This window comes from Lynx rufus, unplaced genomic scaffold (assembly GCF_022079265.1).
Source record: "Lynx rufus isolate CCGP_SWC_20201006 ecotype Redwood Valley unplaced genomic scaffold, mLynRuf1.p SCAF_2, whole genome shotgun sequence".
NCBI classification, from domain to species: domain Eukaryota; kingdom Metazoa; phylum Chordata; class Mammalia; order Carnivora; family Felidae; genus Lynx; species Lynx rufus.
The window spans coordinates 129733012-129750838 of NW_025814834.1; the positions used below are offsets into that span (position 1 = coordinate 129733012).

At 42.5% G+C, this 17827-nt stretch overlaps 1 protein-coding gene and 1 pseudogene across 1 annotated transcript in view; one reads left to right on the top strand and one right to left on the bottom strand.

Annotated features, from left to right (window-relative positions):
* The window catches only part of FNDC7 (fibronectin type III domain containing 7), a 30058-nt gene extending 13537 nt beyond the window's left edge, over nucleotides 1–16521 (bottom strand). The window contains exons 1-8 of the mRNA XM_047082550.1: nucleotides 16459–16521; nucleotides 15912–15930; nucleotides 11308–11562; nucleotides 9803–10063; nucleotides 5876–6133; nucleotides 2979–3233; nucleotides 987–1244; nucleotides 154–408 (exon numbers count right to left, since the gene is read on the bottom strand). Coding sequence (XP_046938506.1) covers nucleotides 154–408; nucleotides 987–1244; nucleotides 2979–3233; nucleotides 5876–6133; nucleotides 9803–10063; nucleotides 11308–11562; nucleotides 15912–15930; nucleotides 16459–16521 — 1624 coding nt within the window. The remainder of the gene's footprint in view (nucleotides 1–153; nucleotides 409–986; nucleotides 1245–2978; nucleotides 3234–5875; nucleotides 6134–9802; nucleotides 10064–11307; nucleotides 11563–15911; nucleotides 15931–16458) is intronic.
* LOC124516782 (uncharacterized) lies at nucleotides 7909–8007 on the top strand (annotated as a pseudogene).
* Nucleotides 16522–17827: the final 1306 nt, after the last annotated feature.

Here is a 17827-nt window from a genome sequence, read left to right on the forward strand (position 1 = left end):
AAGTTTTATTTTCTAAGACTGGGCTGTTTGAAAGGCCAGAGAGTATAATGTATTTCTATCACAGTTAGGGTCAATGAAATGAGAAAGTTCATGTCATAACGATTTCTAAGGACCACACTGAAGTCAACGTTCAGGATGGAGGCTGCCACCTACCTGTTTCCAGGGGCACACTGAAGCTGGGCAGGCTCCGCCCTGCCTGTGTTTCAGCCACCGCAGTGACGGAGAACACGGAGCCGCAGGGCAAGCTCCCCATCACGCAGGACTCTCCCGTGCTGCTGCACCGATACAGCCCTTTCTCCCCCTGGGCAGTCACCGTGTAAGTGGCATCGTCATTAGTGGATCGCCAGTGCACACGGATCATGGAGAATGCATCCTTTGAAACGTTTTTTATTTCGGGACTGCAAGGAGCTAAGCGATTTTAGATTATTAATTGAAACAGTGTGAGTCAAAAATATCAGGTGTGCCATCTGGTCTAAATGTGATTCCCACCCCCGCCTCCCTCACCGCCCCAACATGAGATCATCCCTGCTTTCAAACATAATGAGCATGTAGGCCAGATTCACAGAGCCTTTGTGTGGAAACATGGTATTAGGTTCTTTTAGCATCAGACTCACCGGAAAATATTAAGGGGCATTTTGAACTCCAAAAGCAAAAGTAATTAAGATGAACATTTGCAGTCTTAACCCTCGTGGTGTGAATACGGAGAGTTCCCTGTCCCCCCGCCCCCCAAAAGTCAGAGGAACTGAATGGCTGAAGTAATTACTGAGGAAGCTTTCCACTCTCCCTGTGATCTCCTTTTTTGTTTTTCCCCCCCCACTTTCCTTGTTCTACCTACTCTTCTGCCCTTCTGTAGGAAAAGAGGGGCTCTGATGGTCCCCACAAAGAGTGGTTTTACAGTTCTTGCTGAATGCCCATCACGAAGGGCATGCCCATAGCTAGGGTGAATAGTTCAGACAGCAGTGAAGGAAATCATAGCTGTATCGTACCTGTGGTTACAAATCGGGAAGTACATGACATATTGCTGCCCCGGACTTCACTGAAGGAATACACTGTGACGTTGTACTTGGTGTCACACTCTAGAGCGGAGAGGGTGCAAGCAGGAGCAGTGTCATTGCACTCAACCACTTTGAACCCATCTACAGCCTTGGTTTCATAAAGTTCGGCACCACGGACAGGAGACCAGACAATCTCTACTCTGTCACTGGACACCAACACAGGGTTAATATCGCTAGGACAACAGGGGGCTGAAAGCAGGAGCAGAGAGAGAAAATGGAAGTCAGTAAAGGAACAAGGATGTCAGAGGAGGGCATTGAGTCCTGATCTCCCAGGGCCCAGAGCTTCTGCCACAGCCCTCCCAAGTTGCTCCAAGAACCTCCTACAGGTCTTTCCAGCTGTGATCTTGGCCTAACACCCACTACATAAAGGATAAATCCTCTATGCATGATGTCCAAGGTCATCACAAGCTGCATCCAACCTACATGTTCAGCTGTGCCTCCCCTCACCAATTCCCTCAATTCCCCACCCTACATGTGCTCTCATTTCCTTATGCCTTGAAGACTGCTAACCCTCTACTGAAATGCTGTTCCTCTCTTCTGCCTGATAAAAATTATACCTAGTCTAAGTTCCCAATCCGATCAGTCTTTCCAGACACTAACCAGATAAGACTGAGGCCTGCAGGAGGGGGAAGGATCATTGTATTAGTACATCTTAGAACAGACCCTATATTATGTCATGGACAAATTCTGACAAATGTCTAGCATGGCTTGGAGTTTTCTGGGATGCCCTTGCCCCACCTACATTCCACTCATCCTTAAATATCCAGTTCAAGTTCACTCCTTCTGCAAGGCCATCCTGTGCTCTTGAGACTTGATTGATAGCCTCTTATTCCATTTTCCAAAGGCATCAATTATTTGATTCCTTCAACTTGGTAAAATTTATTATAATCCAGCTAGGTATACACAATGATATTATGTTTTTATTTGTAAATATGGTTAAGTTTAAATCACTCACTCCATTCATTCTTCAAACATCAAGCGTTTCCCATATGCCAATCACAGTATAAGAAACATTGAGGATGAAGAGGTAAATAAAACAGTCCCTGCTCCCTAAAAGATCCAAGCCTAGTAGAAGAGAATAATAGTAATAATGATGCTAATAAAAAATGCTTTGCACTGTGCTTTACCACATGCAAAGACCTATTTCATATTCATGCTCTCATTATTATTTGTCCCATTTTGCATACTAAGGATACTAAGGAACTAGCAAGGTAATGTCTTTATCCCCATTTTTCAAATGAGTTAGAGGTTAAGTTAGGACAATTAGGACAAGTTAGGACAGGTGTCCTGCTGCAGAGCCTTCCACACCAGGCAGTGCCTTTGCCATGGCATCTCTGTTTTCAGGTCTCGGGGAAAGGGTGAACTCCTGAGACAGGAGGACTGTGTCCCCTTCAGCACCTTGCCCAGGCTATCAATCAAGTCTCAAGAGCACAGGATGGCCTTGCAGAAGGAGTGAACTTGAACTGGATATTTAAGGATGAGTGGAATGTAGGTGGGGCAAGGACATCCCAGAAAACTCCAAGCCATGCTAGACATTTGTCAGAATTTGTCCATGACATAATATAGGGTCTGTTCTAAGATGTACTAATACAATGATCCTTCCCCCTCCTGCAGCCCTCAGTCTTATCTGGTTAGTGTCTGGAAAGATCATGGTGGAGGGTTTAATTTTTCAGAGCAGGTATGAACGACTATATTCTTTGCTCTCTTTTCACTTCTACGCCTTGCATTCTTGTTAAGGTTGGGTCCATGAACCCAAAATTTCCTGCTCTGGAAAGAATGTGAGAGGAGAGATTCTCTTTCTGTTCTTGACCCTGGAATGACTCCCAGGTAACCTATGTCAGTCAGTTATCGCAAAGGTGATTTATGCTGCTGCTGAGTTCAGGGAACTCAGAACTCCCTTCACAAGCATCAAGTGCAACTTACCTGTGGTATAATTGAACACATCGCCCAGAGGACTCTGCCCTGCCTTGTTATAGGCAAAAACACTAATAAAGTAAGTGAAGCCACATTCAGATAAGAAATTGCACTGGGTGAGGGATGTGTTGCAGTGGACTTCCAAGCCATCATCACTCTTCACAAAGGCCACATAGTAATCACCCAGATCTACATTGGACCAAGCCACAGACAGGTGGCCCGGAGGATCTTCTTGGACGGTCACTCGTCCAGGTGCACAAGCAACTAGGAAACAGTAAATAATGAACAGCTATGAGAGTCCTGCAAGAGAGTTTCTTTATACTTTTGCAATTGTCCAGAATATCACATGCCATGGACAAGGAATAAATCAAACAGTATGTGCAAACCAACAAGGCATTCTCACATGTTGTAAAACTTATCTCACACAATACATGCTAGACAATGTCAGAAACAGGCATGGATGGGGCGCCCGAGTGGCTCAGTTGGTTAAGTGTCTGACATCGGCTCAGGTCATGATCTCACAGTTTGTGCTGACAGCGCAGAGCCTGGAGCCTGCTTTGGATTCTGTGTCTCCTCCTCACTCTGTCCCTCCCCCGCTCACACTCTGTCTTTCTCAAAAATAAATAAACATTGGGGCGCCTGGGTGGCGCAGTCGGTTAAACGTCCGACTTCAGCCAGGTCACGATCTTGCGGTCCGTGAGTTCGAGCCCCGCGTCAGGCTCTGGGCTGATGGCTCAGAGCCTGGAGACTGTTTCTGATTCTGTGTCTCCCTCTCTCTCTGCCCCTCCCCCGTTCATGCTCTGTCTCTCTCTGTCCCAAAAATAAATAAACGTTGAAAAAAAAATAAATAAATAAACATTAAAAAAATTTTTTTTAATTAAAAAAATAAAAGAAATAGGCATGGATCACCTTGGTTAACATTGCATTCGTTTCTGTGTTAAGGCAATGCCAGGATCAGCATAGAATGAAGGGATGACTTCAAATGAAGTTTATTCTTTCAAGCCCTAAGCTTTTAAAATTTTAGCCATCTTTAGTGGAATCTTCCTAAAATATATTTCACAATTCTGGGACCCAGGAAACACATAGCACTTTCGAAACATAGTTCTTTTATTGGTAAGTTGGGCTGTTCCCATGATCATGACTGATTGTTTTACAATTTTTTTTAATGTCTATTTATTTTTGAGAGACAGAGAACAAACAAGCGAGGGAGGGGCAGAGAGAGAGGAAGACACAGAATCCAAAGCAGGCTCCAGACTCTGAGCGGTCAGCACAGAACTTGATGTGGGGCTCAAACTCACAAACCGTGAGATCATAACCTGAGCCATAATTTGGACGCTTAACCAACTGAGCCACCCAGGCGTCCCATGACTGATTGTTTTATATGCAAACTGATGCCACCCAACTGTAAACATGCAGGATTATTTCAGTGGCACTTTACCCTGGCTGCACATTAGAATTAAGTGAGGAGCTTTTACAAACTAGTCATACCAGACTCCACTCCCAGAAGCTCTGATTTAGTTGATCTTAGGTGGATTTTTAAAAAGCTCCCCAGATGCTCTTAATGTGCCTCCAAGATTGGGAAACACTGGAGGGTTCTCTCCTGCATTAAATGATTAACTTGGATCTGCTATGCTTTTGAAAGTGTATTCTGATCTTTTCCTTCACTCTCAGCTATTCCAACCTCATAACCATTTCTAATAGGCTGTCTGCAGCAAATTATAACTGTCAAAAGAGAAGCCAAATCACCAGGTTTGCTATCAGTGACCTTAATTTAACATAACTATAAGAAATTGTGCATCTGGGCTCCTGGGTGGCTCAGTTGGTTAAGTGTCCCACTCTTGATTTCAGCTCAGGTCATGATCTCACAGTTCGTGAGACCCAGCCCCATGTTGAGCTCTATGCCGGCAACACAGGACCTGCTTGGGATTCTCTCTCTGTCTCCTCTCTCCTCTCTCCTCTCTCAATAAATAAATAAACTTTTAAAAAAGTAAAAAAAAAAAAAGAAACTGTGTATCTGAGGGCTTGGCTTATTTTTTCCCTGTAAAATACACTGCATCAGCTTGGTGATGGCTCTTTTCCTCTCTGTTCAGAAGCCTTTTAAACTCAGGATGACATAGTTCTCTCTGTTGGGTAAAGTGGACATTATTGTGATTATCTACATTTTCTTTGGCTTAGAGGACTAAAATCAGGCAAACCTGGGCTTGAATCCTAGCTCTAACGCTTATTATTAGTGTGACTTTGGAAAAATTACATCACTCTCAGACCTAAATTTTTTTTTATCTAAAAAGGAAATAATAGAGCCTACATCATTGAGTTGTCATGAAAGATAAATAAAATGATGTATTTATAGTGCCTGGTACATAGTAGGTCTTCACTAAATGTTAGTTCCAATCACCAAAACACAGAAATGTTTCTAAATAGAGGAGTAAACCTCCACATATGTAAGCCTTCATTTTTCTGATAAGATGAAAATAGGAAGATATTTAAACACATACTCAGAATTATAGACTGCCCACCTTTATTTAACAAATAGCTCCCTCCCAGCATAGGTCTGCAAAACATGATGTAAGGAAGAGGCCATTGTGTGTACTGCACAGTTAAACCTATGTATAACTCCAACTGGATCCTAGAATTTTTACAGCTTTACAAAGTATAAAGAAAATCAATTAATGAAAGAATAGAATAGGAGCCAGGACTCCTAATTTTCAAAGATGTGCTTTTTCCAATGCGTGATATCCAGTTTTACTATCACATTAAAACTCCTTAGAATGTCCCATTCAATGCTTTCACTTAGACCAGGCTTCTAGAATGTTCTGGAACATTATCAACATTATCAGGTGGTTATTTGTTTCCCTTATGGCAGTCACACTGGCTTGCCAGCCCCACAGTCACTCTTGCTTACATACCAGTTTTTAGGGCCTCTGATGAAGTTGACTTGCTAGACCCAGCATCATTACTTGCTAAAACTGAAATTAGGTACTCAGTCCCACACTGTAGGGAGGAGATAGTACAGGCACTGCGAGTCGTACTACAGCTCAGCTCCGAAGAGTCACTCAAAGCCATCACAGTATAGTTGAAAGCTCCTTCCGTTGGGGCCCATGAAACAGAAGCCTTCAGAGCCCCACCGTCAAGAGAGACTTGAATGCTGGCAGGGGCACGAGGACCTAGATATTTGAGAAACAATTAAGATTTTGCAGTAGCCTCGAAAATCCAAGTAAGATCTGGCCTAACAACATTGCAGAGCTTGGAGGATGACGTACCACGATAGTAGGATAATTGCAAGCGTTTAGAGCATAAAATCGGGACTTAGGGTAACACATCTGCCATTGACTATGCAAACTCATAACTAGCTATGCAACCTTATCCATGTTATTTAATATGTTATTTACTTTTTTTTTTTAACGTCTGTAAAATGGATCTAATAAGATCAGTCCCTAACACATATTAGGTGCTAAATAAGCATTCATTCATTCACTGAATGAATCAGTGAACACACAACTCAACAAGTAATTGAATAATTAAATGAGATTATAAATGTGAAGGGCTAAAAGGGCCCTACGGATATGTTATTATTAAGTGGTAGGTCAAATATTCTATTATCGAAAGATGAAGCTGAACGGAGTAGCTTCAACAATATCCTTCCTTTACTTTTTTTTTTTTTTTAAATAGGCTCTATGCCCAGCACAGAGCCCAATGTAGGGCTTAAACTCACAACCCTGAGATCGAGACCTGAGCTGAGATCAAGAGTTGGATGCTTAACCAACTGAGCTAGGCAGGCACCCCTACTTTTTTTTTAAAGATTTTATTTTTAAGTAATCTCTACACCAACATGGGGCTTGAACTTACAACTCTGAAATCAAGACTCATATGCTCTACTAGTTGAGACAGCCAGACAACGTTCCCTTCTTTACTTCTGACACCTGCTAAGACTTTTTCTGTAAGTGTTTTTAGGTCATAACTGATTCTAGAAGAGCAGAATTTCATTCCATTCGAAATCAAAGGGAAGAAAGGAAAGTATCAAGTGTGATGGTCATATATTAGAACAGTCATTTTAGTGTCTCCAAAAACTTCCCTCTACATTCTTAGAAATATGCCTTCCTCTTTTCAGGGTTATCCTTTTGAGAAAGCTTGAGAAGTATCCTTTTGTGTTGGGGATCTGTGCTGTAATGAGGCCCACCTGGAAGGCATTAGCGACCTGCTTGCATAGCATATGAGCAGAAACCAGCAACTTCTAGACACACGTGGGTTATACAGGCAAGGCCCTGTTTGAAGAAACAGGGACTCAACTCATCCTCTACAGGGCACATCCCTGCCATGTTTCTCCTATAGGCCTTCGAGGTCCTACAGGACCCTTCCCCTGCTTCCTGGTTAGCTTACCTGCAGAGGCAGTTCTGCTCTGAAGTAATTCTGGGTTCAAGGCTAGTAAAAGTAGCCTGCAGTATTTTAGGACAACCAGCTCTTTCCACATGGGGGATGGGAGAACCAGGAAAAATGAGTACAGTATTGGGGGTTGTTGGGGGGTTGAATTGAGTCCCCTCAAAATTCATATGTTGAAGCCCTAACCCCTAGTACCTCAAAATATCATCTTATTTGAAAACAGGGTCATAGTAGATGCAATTAGTGCAGATGAGATCATTAGGGTGGGCCCTAATCCAATATGACTGGTGTCCTTAGAAAGAGAGAAAATTTTGTGCTTGCTTTGGCAACACATATACTAAAATTGGAATGATACATGGGGCGCTTGAGTGGCTTAGTTGGTTAAGCACCCAACTTCAGCTCAGGTCATGATCTCACAGTAGGTGGGTTGGAGCCCCACGTTAGGCTCTGTGCTGAGCTCAGAGCCTGGAGCCTGCTTCGGATTCTGTGTCTCCTTCTCTCTCTCTGCCCCTCCCCTGCTCATGCTCTGTCTCTGTCTCTCTCAAAAATGAATAAACATCAAAAAAAAATTTTTTTTTAATAATAAAATTGGAATGATATGGATTAGCATGGCCCCTGCATAAGGAATGACATGCAAATTCATGAAGCATTAATTAACTAATTAAAAAATAAAAAGAGGAAATCTGGACATAGGCATACACTTCCAGGAAGAATGCCATGTGATTATGAAGGGCACCATCTATAAGCCAAGGAGAAAGGCCTGGAACAAATCCTTCCCTCATAGTCCTGAGAAGGAACCAATTGTGCTGACATCTTGATTTCAGACTTCTGGCCTCCAAAATGGGGAGACAACAAATTTGTGTTGTTTAAGTAGGTTTGTGGCACTTCGTTAAGACAGCCCTAGCAAACTAATAGAGAGGCTAAATCTATACTCTAAAAAATTTAAAAAAAAAATTTTTTTTATGTTTTATTTATTTTTGAGAGAGAGAGAGAGCAAGCACATGAGGGACAGAGAGAGAGAGGGAGATACAGAATCCGAGACTGACTCTGTCTCAGTCCAGACTCTGAGCTAGCTGTTAGCACAGAGCCAGATGCGGGCCTCGAACCCGTGAACTGGGAGATCATGACCTGAGCCGAAGTTGGATGCTCAACCGACTGAGCCTCTCAGGTGCCCCAATACTCTAAAATATGTTTAAACATGGGAAACAAATGAAAAGGAAAGCTTTAAGAAAACAGTCACCTTTGGAGGTGGCTGTCCCTGACCCCAGCCTGATGGAGAGGTTTCCTCTCATACCACTCTGTGCCTGCAAATCCTTCTCTCAAAGCACTTGTTACACTGAACTGTAACCACTGATTTATGCATTGGTCTCCCCTAAGACACAATCAGTTCTCCAAGTGTAGGGATTACACTTTAATTGATTTTGTGTCCCCATCAGCTAAATGATGCCCAGTACATAGTGGGCCCTCAGTTAACGTTTGTGGACAGAAAGAATGAATGAATGCATAGAAAAAGGCCAGGGGAGACTGGTTTATCACAGACATCCTGACTCACCAGGCCCATCAAGAATCACCTTAAGGCCACCTTGCTATGATGTTGCTCTAGAGAAGTATTACAAAAGGCATACCCTTTCTCCCTGAATTTCTGTCTTGACTCACAGATAATGGGGCTTCCATCCCACCCTCCAAACTTAGGGTATGTTGGAAAGAACAGCTCTGGTTTCTTTCCTCCCTTTCCTTGGTCCTCTCCAAGGGATGAAACAGCTTATCTGGTTGGTGAGAGTCTGGCATTAGGCCACATTGTCAGTGGGTGGCTTACTCTGTCTCGAGAGAAAAAAAAAATCCCTCTCCTTCCCTCCCTCTCCCTCTCATTCTTTTTGGCTTACTGCAGCAGATCGGTTTGGGTTTCCACGTATTATGCAGTAGGATCCCCTGAGCAGACCTAAGCTGAGGTTTGGGACAATATATCTGAAATTCTGATTCCCAGCACAGCATAAAGTACCCTAACAACAGGAACTTTGTTTCGTTTGCTGCTGGATCTCTAGAGCAATGCTCACTCAAAGTTGGCTCACACTCACTAAATGGCTACTGAATAAAATGAATTCCTGTTTGTCCCAGTTCTTTCTGTTTATGCTGTTGGTCTGAAGCTAGGAAGGGTCAGGGAGACTCATAAACCTAGCAAAAATCATCTCCTGTTGTGTGATACAGCATGTGTATGCTTGAAATAAGTTAGATATCAGAGACGGAGAAGCCATGCTCTGTGTTTTCAGAGCAGCATTTCTTTATACAGGCAGTCAGCGTTTAAACTACCGCACTATAAATAAACTCATAATAAATTTAAATATCTACTGCCAGCTGCTCTGTACTTATCAGTTAACACCCGCTTCCAACGGCTACGATGCATAGCCTCTCATTAATCAAAAGGGAGACTGCTTGAGGCTGAGCTGGGAAGTCCTTACTTGTTCTCTGATTGCAGGTGGAGTCGTCCCCAGGGGTTCCATTGGCATTCCACGCATAGGCCTTTATGGTGTAGAGAGTCCCAGCATCTAACCTGGTGAATGTCAAGGAGGTGTTTGTGGTATTCTCTTTCCATATTCTACCCAAACCATTGGCTCGCATAATGGACACAGAGAATCCAATTGCCATATATACAGTTTCCCACTGCACAAGAATAGAGTCTGGACTTGGAGAGCTTACTTCTAGAATTGGTGCAGCCAACACTATGAAGACAAAAACACATGCATTTGCGTTAGGAAACTCCAACAGAGGATAATTCAGATTTAGAAATAAATAATTTGAGGTTGATCATCCATATTATGAAATAATTATTTGCTTTGCAAAAGGACTTACGGTAGGTAGAGTTCCATTAAATAATGGCTATCTAGGGGCACCTGGGTGGCTCAGTCGGTTAAGCGTCCAACTCTTGCTTTTGGCTTGGATCATGACCTTGAAGTTGGTGAGTTTGAGCCCCACACTGGGCTCCAAGCTGACAGCATGGAGCCTGCTTGGGAGTCTGTCTCCTCTCTCTCTGACCATCCCCCACTTGTGCTCTCTCTCTCAAAAATAAATAAATAGGGGCGCCTGGGTGGCTCAGTCGGTTAAGCGTCCGACTTCGGCCCAGGTCACGATCTCATGGTCCATGAGTTCGAGCCCCGCGTTGGTCTCTGTGCTGACAGCTCAGAGCCTGGAGCCTACTTCGGATTCTGTGTCTCCCTCTCTCTCTCTGCTCCACCCCCGTTCATGCTTTGTCTCTCTCTGTCTCAAAAATAAATAAACATTAAAATAAATAAATAAATAAATAAATAAATAAATAAATAAACAAAAATAATGTGTATTATAATACACATTATAAAATAATAAAATATATAATATATATATAAATAATGTGACTATCTAAATGTGTATTAATCATAAATGACTCAGCAAAGGAATGGGGAACAGAATAATTCTAATATTAGGCATGACTTTCAACTGGAGGTTTGTAAGAAATTATATAAAATATCTCTGTAATTATAATATGGGGAAATGATGGTTTATAATATTTTTTTAGAACATTTTTATGTTTATTTGCTTATTTTGAAAAGGGGCAGAGGAGCAGAGAGAGAGGAGTGAGAATATGAAGCAGGCTTTGTGCTGTCAGCCAAGAACCCAATGTGGGACTCGAACTCACTAACTGAGATCATGACCTGAGCCGAAGTCTGATGCTTAACCGAGTCACCCAGGTGCCCTTAAAAGCAGGGATGTTCGTAAAGACGCCCAAAATGGGTTTTATTTTCCAAAGCATCTGGAATTTAAATACCACCACCTCCACAGATATCTGAATTCCTAAAACATTTGGTGGCTTTCACCTCTGGGCGCTGAATCGTAGGCACTCAAATGACACAAAATTATATCATGTACTTGCAGCCTCAGTATAACGGATCCAGGTCACAAACAACCCGACAGAGGACAAGCATCCAGCTACCTGTCTTTGCCTGCTTTGGAAGCGATGCTGGGCTTCTCCCAGTGGCACTGACGGATCTGACAGTGATTTGGTACAAGGTTGCAGCCTTCAGGCCTGTCACAGTGCCTGGGGAATTGGCCACCATGGTTTCAATGACAGTGTCTCCATCTTCAGCCGTGAGAAGATAACTGGTGGCCCCTGGCACTGTGGCCCATTCCACAGTGATGCTGGTGCTGATTTTTGAATATGCCTGATCAATAGTGGGTATTTCAGGAGCTGGAAGAGATTTTGAAGTTGTACATTAGCTAGGATATCTATGAAGATTACTTCTTTCACCGTTTTCTTTTTCTTCTTTTTTTTTTTTTTAAGAGATTTTATTTTAAGTAATCTCTGAACCTAATGTGGGGCTCGAACTTACAACTCTGAGATCAAGAGTCGCATGCTCTCCCGACTGAGCCAGCCAGGCGCCCCTGTCCTCATTTTCAAGATCAAGACAAAACAGAGAAAAAGAAATGCAAAGCTACTCTCCAAAAGAGAGCCAGAAAGCTCAAACTTCTCATTCAGAATGGGATTTCAAAGAGGTTTTTCCCAGTTGCCTCTGGGATAATTTGTATTTTTTGTACTTTTCAAAGGGTTAAATCAGAGTGGGGAGTGGGGCCCCTGCCTGGCTCAGTCTGTAGAGCATGCGACCCTTGATCTTGGGGTTGTGAGCTCTAGTCCCACATTGGGGATAGAGCCTACTTTAAAAAAAAAAAAAAAAAGCAGGGAATGATTGTGGGAAAGAACTCTGAGAGGAAGGAGAGAGTCATTGAGGGGCTTCATTCCAGAGGCTTCCACACTGGTTTGGCACTCTGTGAATTCCCAGGCCTTCTCTGATGCCACCAATCTCCCCTCCCAGCCCCTCACCTATGTTCCACTGCCTCCACCTGAAGGCCAGGGTCTCACCTCTGCTGTGGCTATGTCTCCATCTCGTGCACTTGCACATTTACCACAAGGTATCTAATCTAATGGAGGAAGAGGGAACATTGAGTTCTTTGTTTTACGATTGCTCTATCGTACTTTCTTTCATATTATCAGAGTGGAACCATTTTTAGATTCTTCTATATAAAACAAAAATAAACATTATTGTCCCACTCTCCATCAAAACATCTGCCCCAGCATAAGAAGGAGGTGCCGTGGTCTCTCCTCACCTGGGCCAGGCCATGGTTTGTCTGTGGGACATGAATGCTTATGTCATGAGTTTATATAAGGCATTCCTGCACTTTGGGTAAGGGGTAAGAGATACAGCATGGTAACAAGATTTACAACATTGTAAAACTCCACAGGCACAAAAATGCCCTGGGTGCAGGAGGTCCAAGTGGAAGAAAAGGTCAAACAGAAATAGCCGGTTTTAAGTTTGGAACTGGCACTTAGCCTTTTATGTTCAATGTACCTCACTTGCCAGGTAAAATCACTATAGACCAACTTCAAAACTAAAGGGCAAAACGAAACTATAGGGCAAAGAGGAGAAAGAGTAACTATAGACCAAATGTGTGATTTACTGGTATCGACTCCCTCCCCTCGGCAGACCCCCACCTGCCAAATCCCTATGTGCATAGACAACTTCTCTTTCTGCACCAATAGCCCAGAGGGTTGGCTTTGGCAGCAACTCAGAAATAGCCAATCTGCAAGACTGAACAAAGTCTCCACTGTGCACTGGCCAGACATTCCTTGAACGTTACCCAGGACTGTCTCTTTTGCCACCGAAAGAAAACTCTGAAAGTTACATATGCTGGGGAAAAGTCGCAGACCTGCTCATCTTAGCCATTGGCCAGCAGAAGGTGACTGCAGGAAGCACCCATGTCCCCTTTCCCCCACGGCAGGATAGACAGCCCCATCAAGGGCCCCCCTCTTCACCCCTCCCCCACCCCAAATCATCCCCTTTCTGCTATCAGCTCTTTGTCCTGTGTTATAGGTCTTCTTTCCTCTAACTAACTTGGTTGTGTCTCTCAACTCCTTTTCCAATAATTTCTACATCTTAAGATTTACTTTGAAATGTAAAATATCTACATCTCAGGATTGTTGTGAGGATTAAGTTAAATATTGCATGTGAGGGGGCTTTGATAGGTGGAAAGGGCTAGTGGTGCGTGTGTGTGTGTGTGTGTGTGTGTACTAGGATGAGCAATTTTTGGGCTTAGGAGAGCCAGACCACATGGCACTGCCATGGACAAGTGCTAGAAGGTGAAATCCTGGGGAGTCTGGGGTAAGCACAGGAGAGACAGATTGCCTGCTTCACTGGGTGGGATCTGACCAGTAACAGCAGTGAAAGATCAACACCTCTGTACTATGCTTCCCTTAAAGAAATGAGAAGCCTGACTGGGATGTGTAAGGCTCCATAAATTAGCAGGAGTTCTCCCCTCTTTCTCAGTTCTGTGTTTGGCCCATTTACTGCTCTGATAAAAGAGATAACTCTATTCTCTAGATTTGCAATCAACCACTCTGATCAGTCAAAAGTGAAAGAGACCCTTTGCTTCTCAGTATCTGTGCATTCCACCAACTCATAGAGATCTAAATTAGCTCAGGCAGCCCCAGTGGCCAGACACAGATAAAAAGCCTATTCCAGAACCCAAAGAGAATCATAATACACAGACCCAAAATGGAACCTCCTACATAGTATCAATAAAGCACATGCCATTTATTGAAAAACCAAGATGAATCAATTAATAGCATCATTGGTATCTCAGCCTGCCCCATTCTTTCTCTCAAATACTGTGGATAGTGTGGGACTAAAAAGGGCCCCGCCCTGAGGGCTCAGTGTCTCCTGCGACCTTCTAAGGACACAGAAGTAGATTTTGTTCTAGTTCTTTGTTCACCCAAAGGCCACTTCTAAAAAAAAGTCACTTTGGGGGCGCCTGGGTGGCACAGTCGGTTAAGCGGCCGACTTCAGCCAGGTCACGATCTCGCGGTCCGTGAGTTCGAGCCCCACGTCAGGCTCTGGGCTGATGGCTCAGAGCCTGGAGCCTGTTTCCGATTCTGTGTCTCCCTCTCTCTCTGCCCCTCCCCCGTTCATGCTCTGTCTCTCTCTGTCCCAAAAAAAATAAATAAAAAAAAAACGTTGAAAAAAAATTAAAAAAAAAAAAAAGTCACTTTGTATATGGCCAACCAGTCCTTTTCATTGCTTCCTGGTGATCGTGAAGGTTTCTCAAGAATAAGGTAAAGGATACAAGTAAAACATGAGATAATTTTTGGAAACTTATTGCACATGCACGGATTTGATGGGTCAGCCATCTGTAACACTGTCAAATTCTTATTATTTTGTTTAAGTTTATTTATTTATTTTGAGAGAGAGTGGGAGGGGCAGAGAGAGAGGGAGGGAGAGGGTTCTCTCTCTCTGCAGAGAGACCCCTAAGCAGGCTCTGCACTGTCAGCACAGAGCTGAGGCAGGGCTCAAACTAGTGAACCATGGGAATCGTGATCTGAGCAGAAACCAAGAGCCAGATGCTTAACTGACTGAGCCACCCAGGTGCCCCTATTTTATTTTAAAAATTGAGGCACCTGTCTGGCTCAATTGATAGAGCATGTGACTCTTGATCTCACGGTTGTGAGTTCAAGCCCCACACTGGGTGTAGAGATTACTTTAAAATAAAAATCTTTGGGGCACCTGAATGGCTCAGTCTTTTACACGTCCAACTCTTGATTTCGGCTCAGGTCATGATCTTAAGGTTCATGGAATTGAGCCCTGTGTGGGGCTCCACCCTGAGCCTGCTTGAGATTCTCTCTCCCTCTCCCTCTCTCTTCCCACCTCTCTCCCTCACTCTGTCCTCCCTTCCCCCCTCTCTCCCCCTCTCTCTCCTGCTCATGCTCACTCTCTCTCTCCCGCTTTCTAAAATAAAATTTTTAAAAATCTTTTTAAAAATCCACCCAATTTTTAAATGGCCTTAATTGCACTTCCTTTTCTGTGGCAGACAAAATAATAAATAAAAGTTGTTCTCATTTACGTTGAATTACTATGAGACCTTATTGGTGATATGATCAATATTACATGGGTCCTCTAAATAATCGAAATCTCATTGACTATAAATTTCCTCTAAAGAAATTATCCTTGGCTTTAGTCATTTATTCAGCAAAAATGATGGTAAAATTTTTTTAAAAGAAAGAATTTTTCTAGTCTTAAGTTTTCATTTTCTGTATTTTAAGGATGCACTATTACAAGTGTAAAATCCTTTCTTATAAAAGTAGAGAATCCTAAGCTTTTACTCAAAAACATGTCTAGTTTTCTTCTCTAGTTCTTCAGAATACAAATAAGAAAAATTATATAAATTAGACTTTTCACTATTTGTGGCTAAAACTTTATTTCTTTGGCTAGAATGATAATCACCATAATATTTTACTAATGAAAACTGAGTTTGAGAAATCCATCACTACATTACTTTTTATACATCTCAGTACTCAATAGGAAGGTCTTATGAGGACTTGTAAGTTTGGTCCATGTATTTGTCTTACCAGTTACACTCACAGTGTGAACACTCAGGAGATGTTGAATATTTTTCCGAGATAGCTTTTCTATTTCAGGGTAGCCCAAGAATTAACAGTGGAAATTAAAATCAAACATGGGGAGGGAAAACTTGCGTTTTAAAAACTTTTACCTGTATTTGCTGAAGCAACCTGAAAAGGAAAGTTTACAAAAATTAGAACCATGAAGAAAAATGCCATTTGGGGAAATGTAAAACATAAATCGGAGCAGTAGTAAGTGTATCACAACATTTTCATTCGTAATGCGAGCAATATCTGAATCCATACAGAGCATTTATTTGCACAAATTATTTCCCAAACTCAAATCTACCCCAAAGGAATCCTAAATAGAATTTAGAGGCTGGAAACAGATCACATTACTATTTCATTTTTCTCCCTGAATCTGCCTATTGAACTAAGTCAGTAGCTGTTGACAGATTTTTCAGAAATCTTTGTTCTTAAAATATAATGATAATCTTGTTTTCTTTCTCTAGTAAATTGCATTAAATTTCAAACATGCAAGCATATACAATCTTGGTATGGTCCAAAACTATTTTGTTTTCTATCTCCCCACCCACTAATCTCTCAAAAAGAGAGAGACAGAGACAGAGAGAGAGAGAGATAATAAATGTCTTTGTTCCCCGCTAAATAGTTGCAGGTGGGTTGGAATGGTGAACTCACCATTTTAAGACAGATAAGGCTGAATCCAATGAAAGACAAACATTTCTTGGGTCCGCCAGCCATCCTGGTGAATATAAGACTCACATGGCACACAGCAGAGTGATCAGGGTCCTCTTTGGTCCCCAGGAGGGCAGCGCTGCCGGTGGCTGGGCTGTTGGGCAGCAACGTTAGGAGCAGATTCTGGGAAGTAGCTCCTCCCCTTTAGTGCGAGCAGACCCGTAACTGGGGGCACCTGGAGGCTGGCAGGGACAGGTGTTTCAAAGAGTGAAAAAAAGAAGAGTTGAAAAACCACACCAAACTGGCCAAAAAACTACTGTAATCTGTGTTCCGAGGTATATGTAGAATGTTCTCTTTTTCTTTAAAAGACTTTTTTTTTTAAGCTTTTTTTAAAGTAATTGCTACACCCAACTTGGGTCTCGAACTCACAAACCCAAGATCAAGAGTCGCATGCCCTTCCGACTGAGCCAGCCAGGTGCCCCTAAAAATTTTTTTTCTAAATAAAATTTTACAAAGCTGTATAGAAAACTATTGATATAAGGGAATGATCATCTTAAACTGGGGGATCCTGACCGGTTTTATTCATTCTTTTTCATCTTTATTTGTTGTTCTTATTGTGGTTGTTGCAATACAAAGTGATCAGTTCTGCTGTCAGGAGCAATTTGCTGCAAAGCTTCAATATCTAGGATGAAAGGTCAGGGGCCTGAGGGGCAGAAGAATTGGGGAGATGTTGTTTAAGGGTATAAACTTACAGGGCGCCTGGGTGTCTCAGTCAGTTAAGTGTCCAATTCTTGGTTTCGGCTCAGGTCATGATCTCAACTTAGGTTCGAGCCCCACGTGGGGCTCCGTGCTGACAATGCATTACCTGCTTGGAATTCTGTCTCTCTCTCTCTCTCTCTCTCTCTCTCTCTGTCCCTCCTCTGCTTTCTCTCTCTCTCTCTCTCTCTCTCAAAATAAATAAATAAACATAAAAAAGGATATAAACTTAATAGTGTTGGAAATATAATGGACAACATAGTGATTATAGTCAATAATATTGTATTAAAGAACTTCGAAGTTGCTAAAAGACTAAATCCTAATTGTTCATAATGCATACAACAATGATGAGTATATGATGTGATAGAGGTGTTAACTAATGCTATTACAGTAATCACATTGCCATATATTAATGTACCAAACCAACACATCATACACCTCAAATTTACACAATGTTATATGTAAATCATATCTTTAAAAAAGTGGAGGGGGGTACCTGGGTGGCTCAGTTAGTTGAACACCTGACTTCAGCACAGGTCACAACCTCGCGGTTCGTGAGTTCAAGCCCCACATCAGGCCCACTCCTGTCGGCGCAAAACCAGCTTAGGATCCTCTC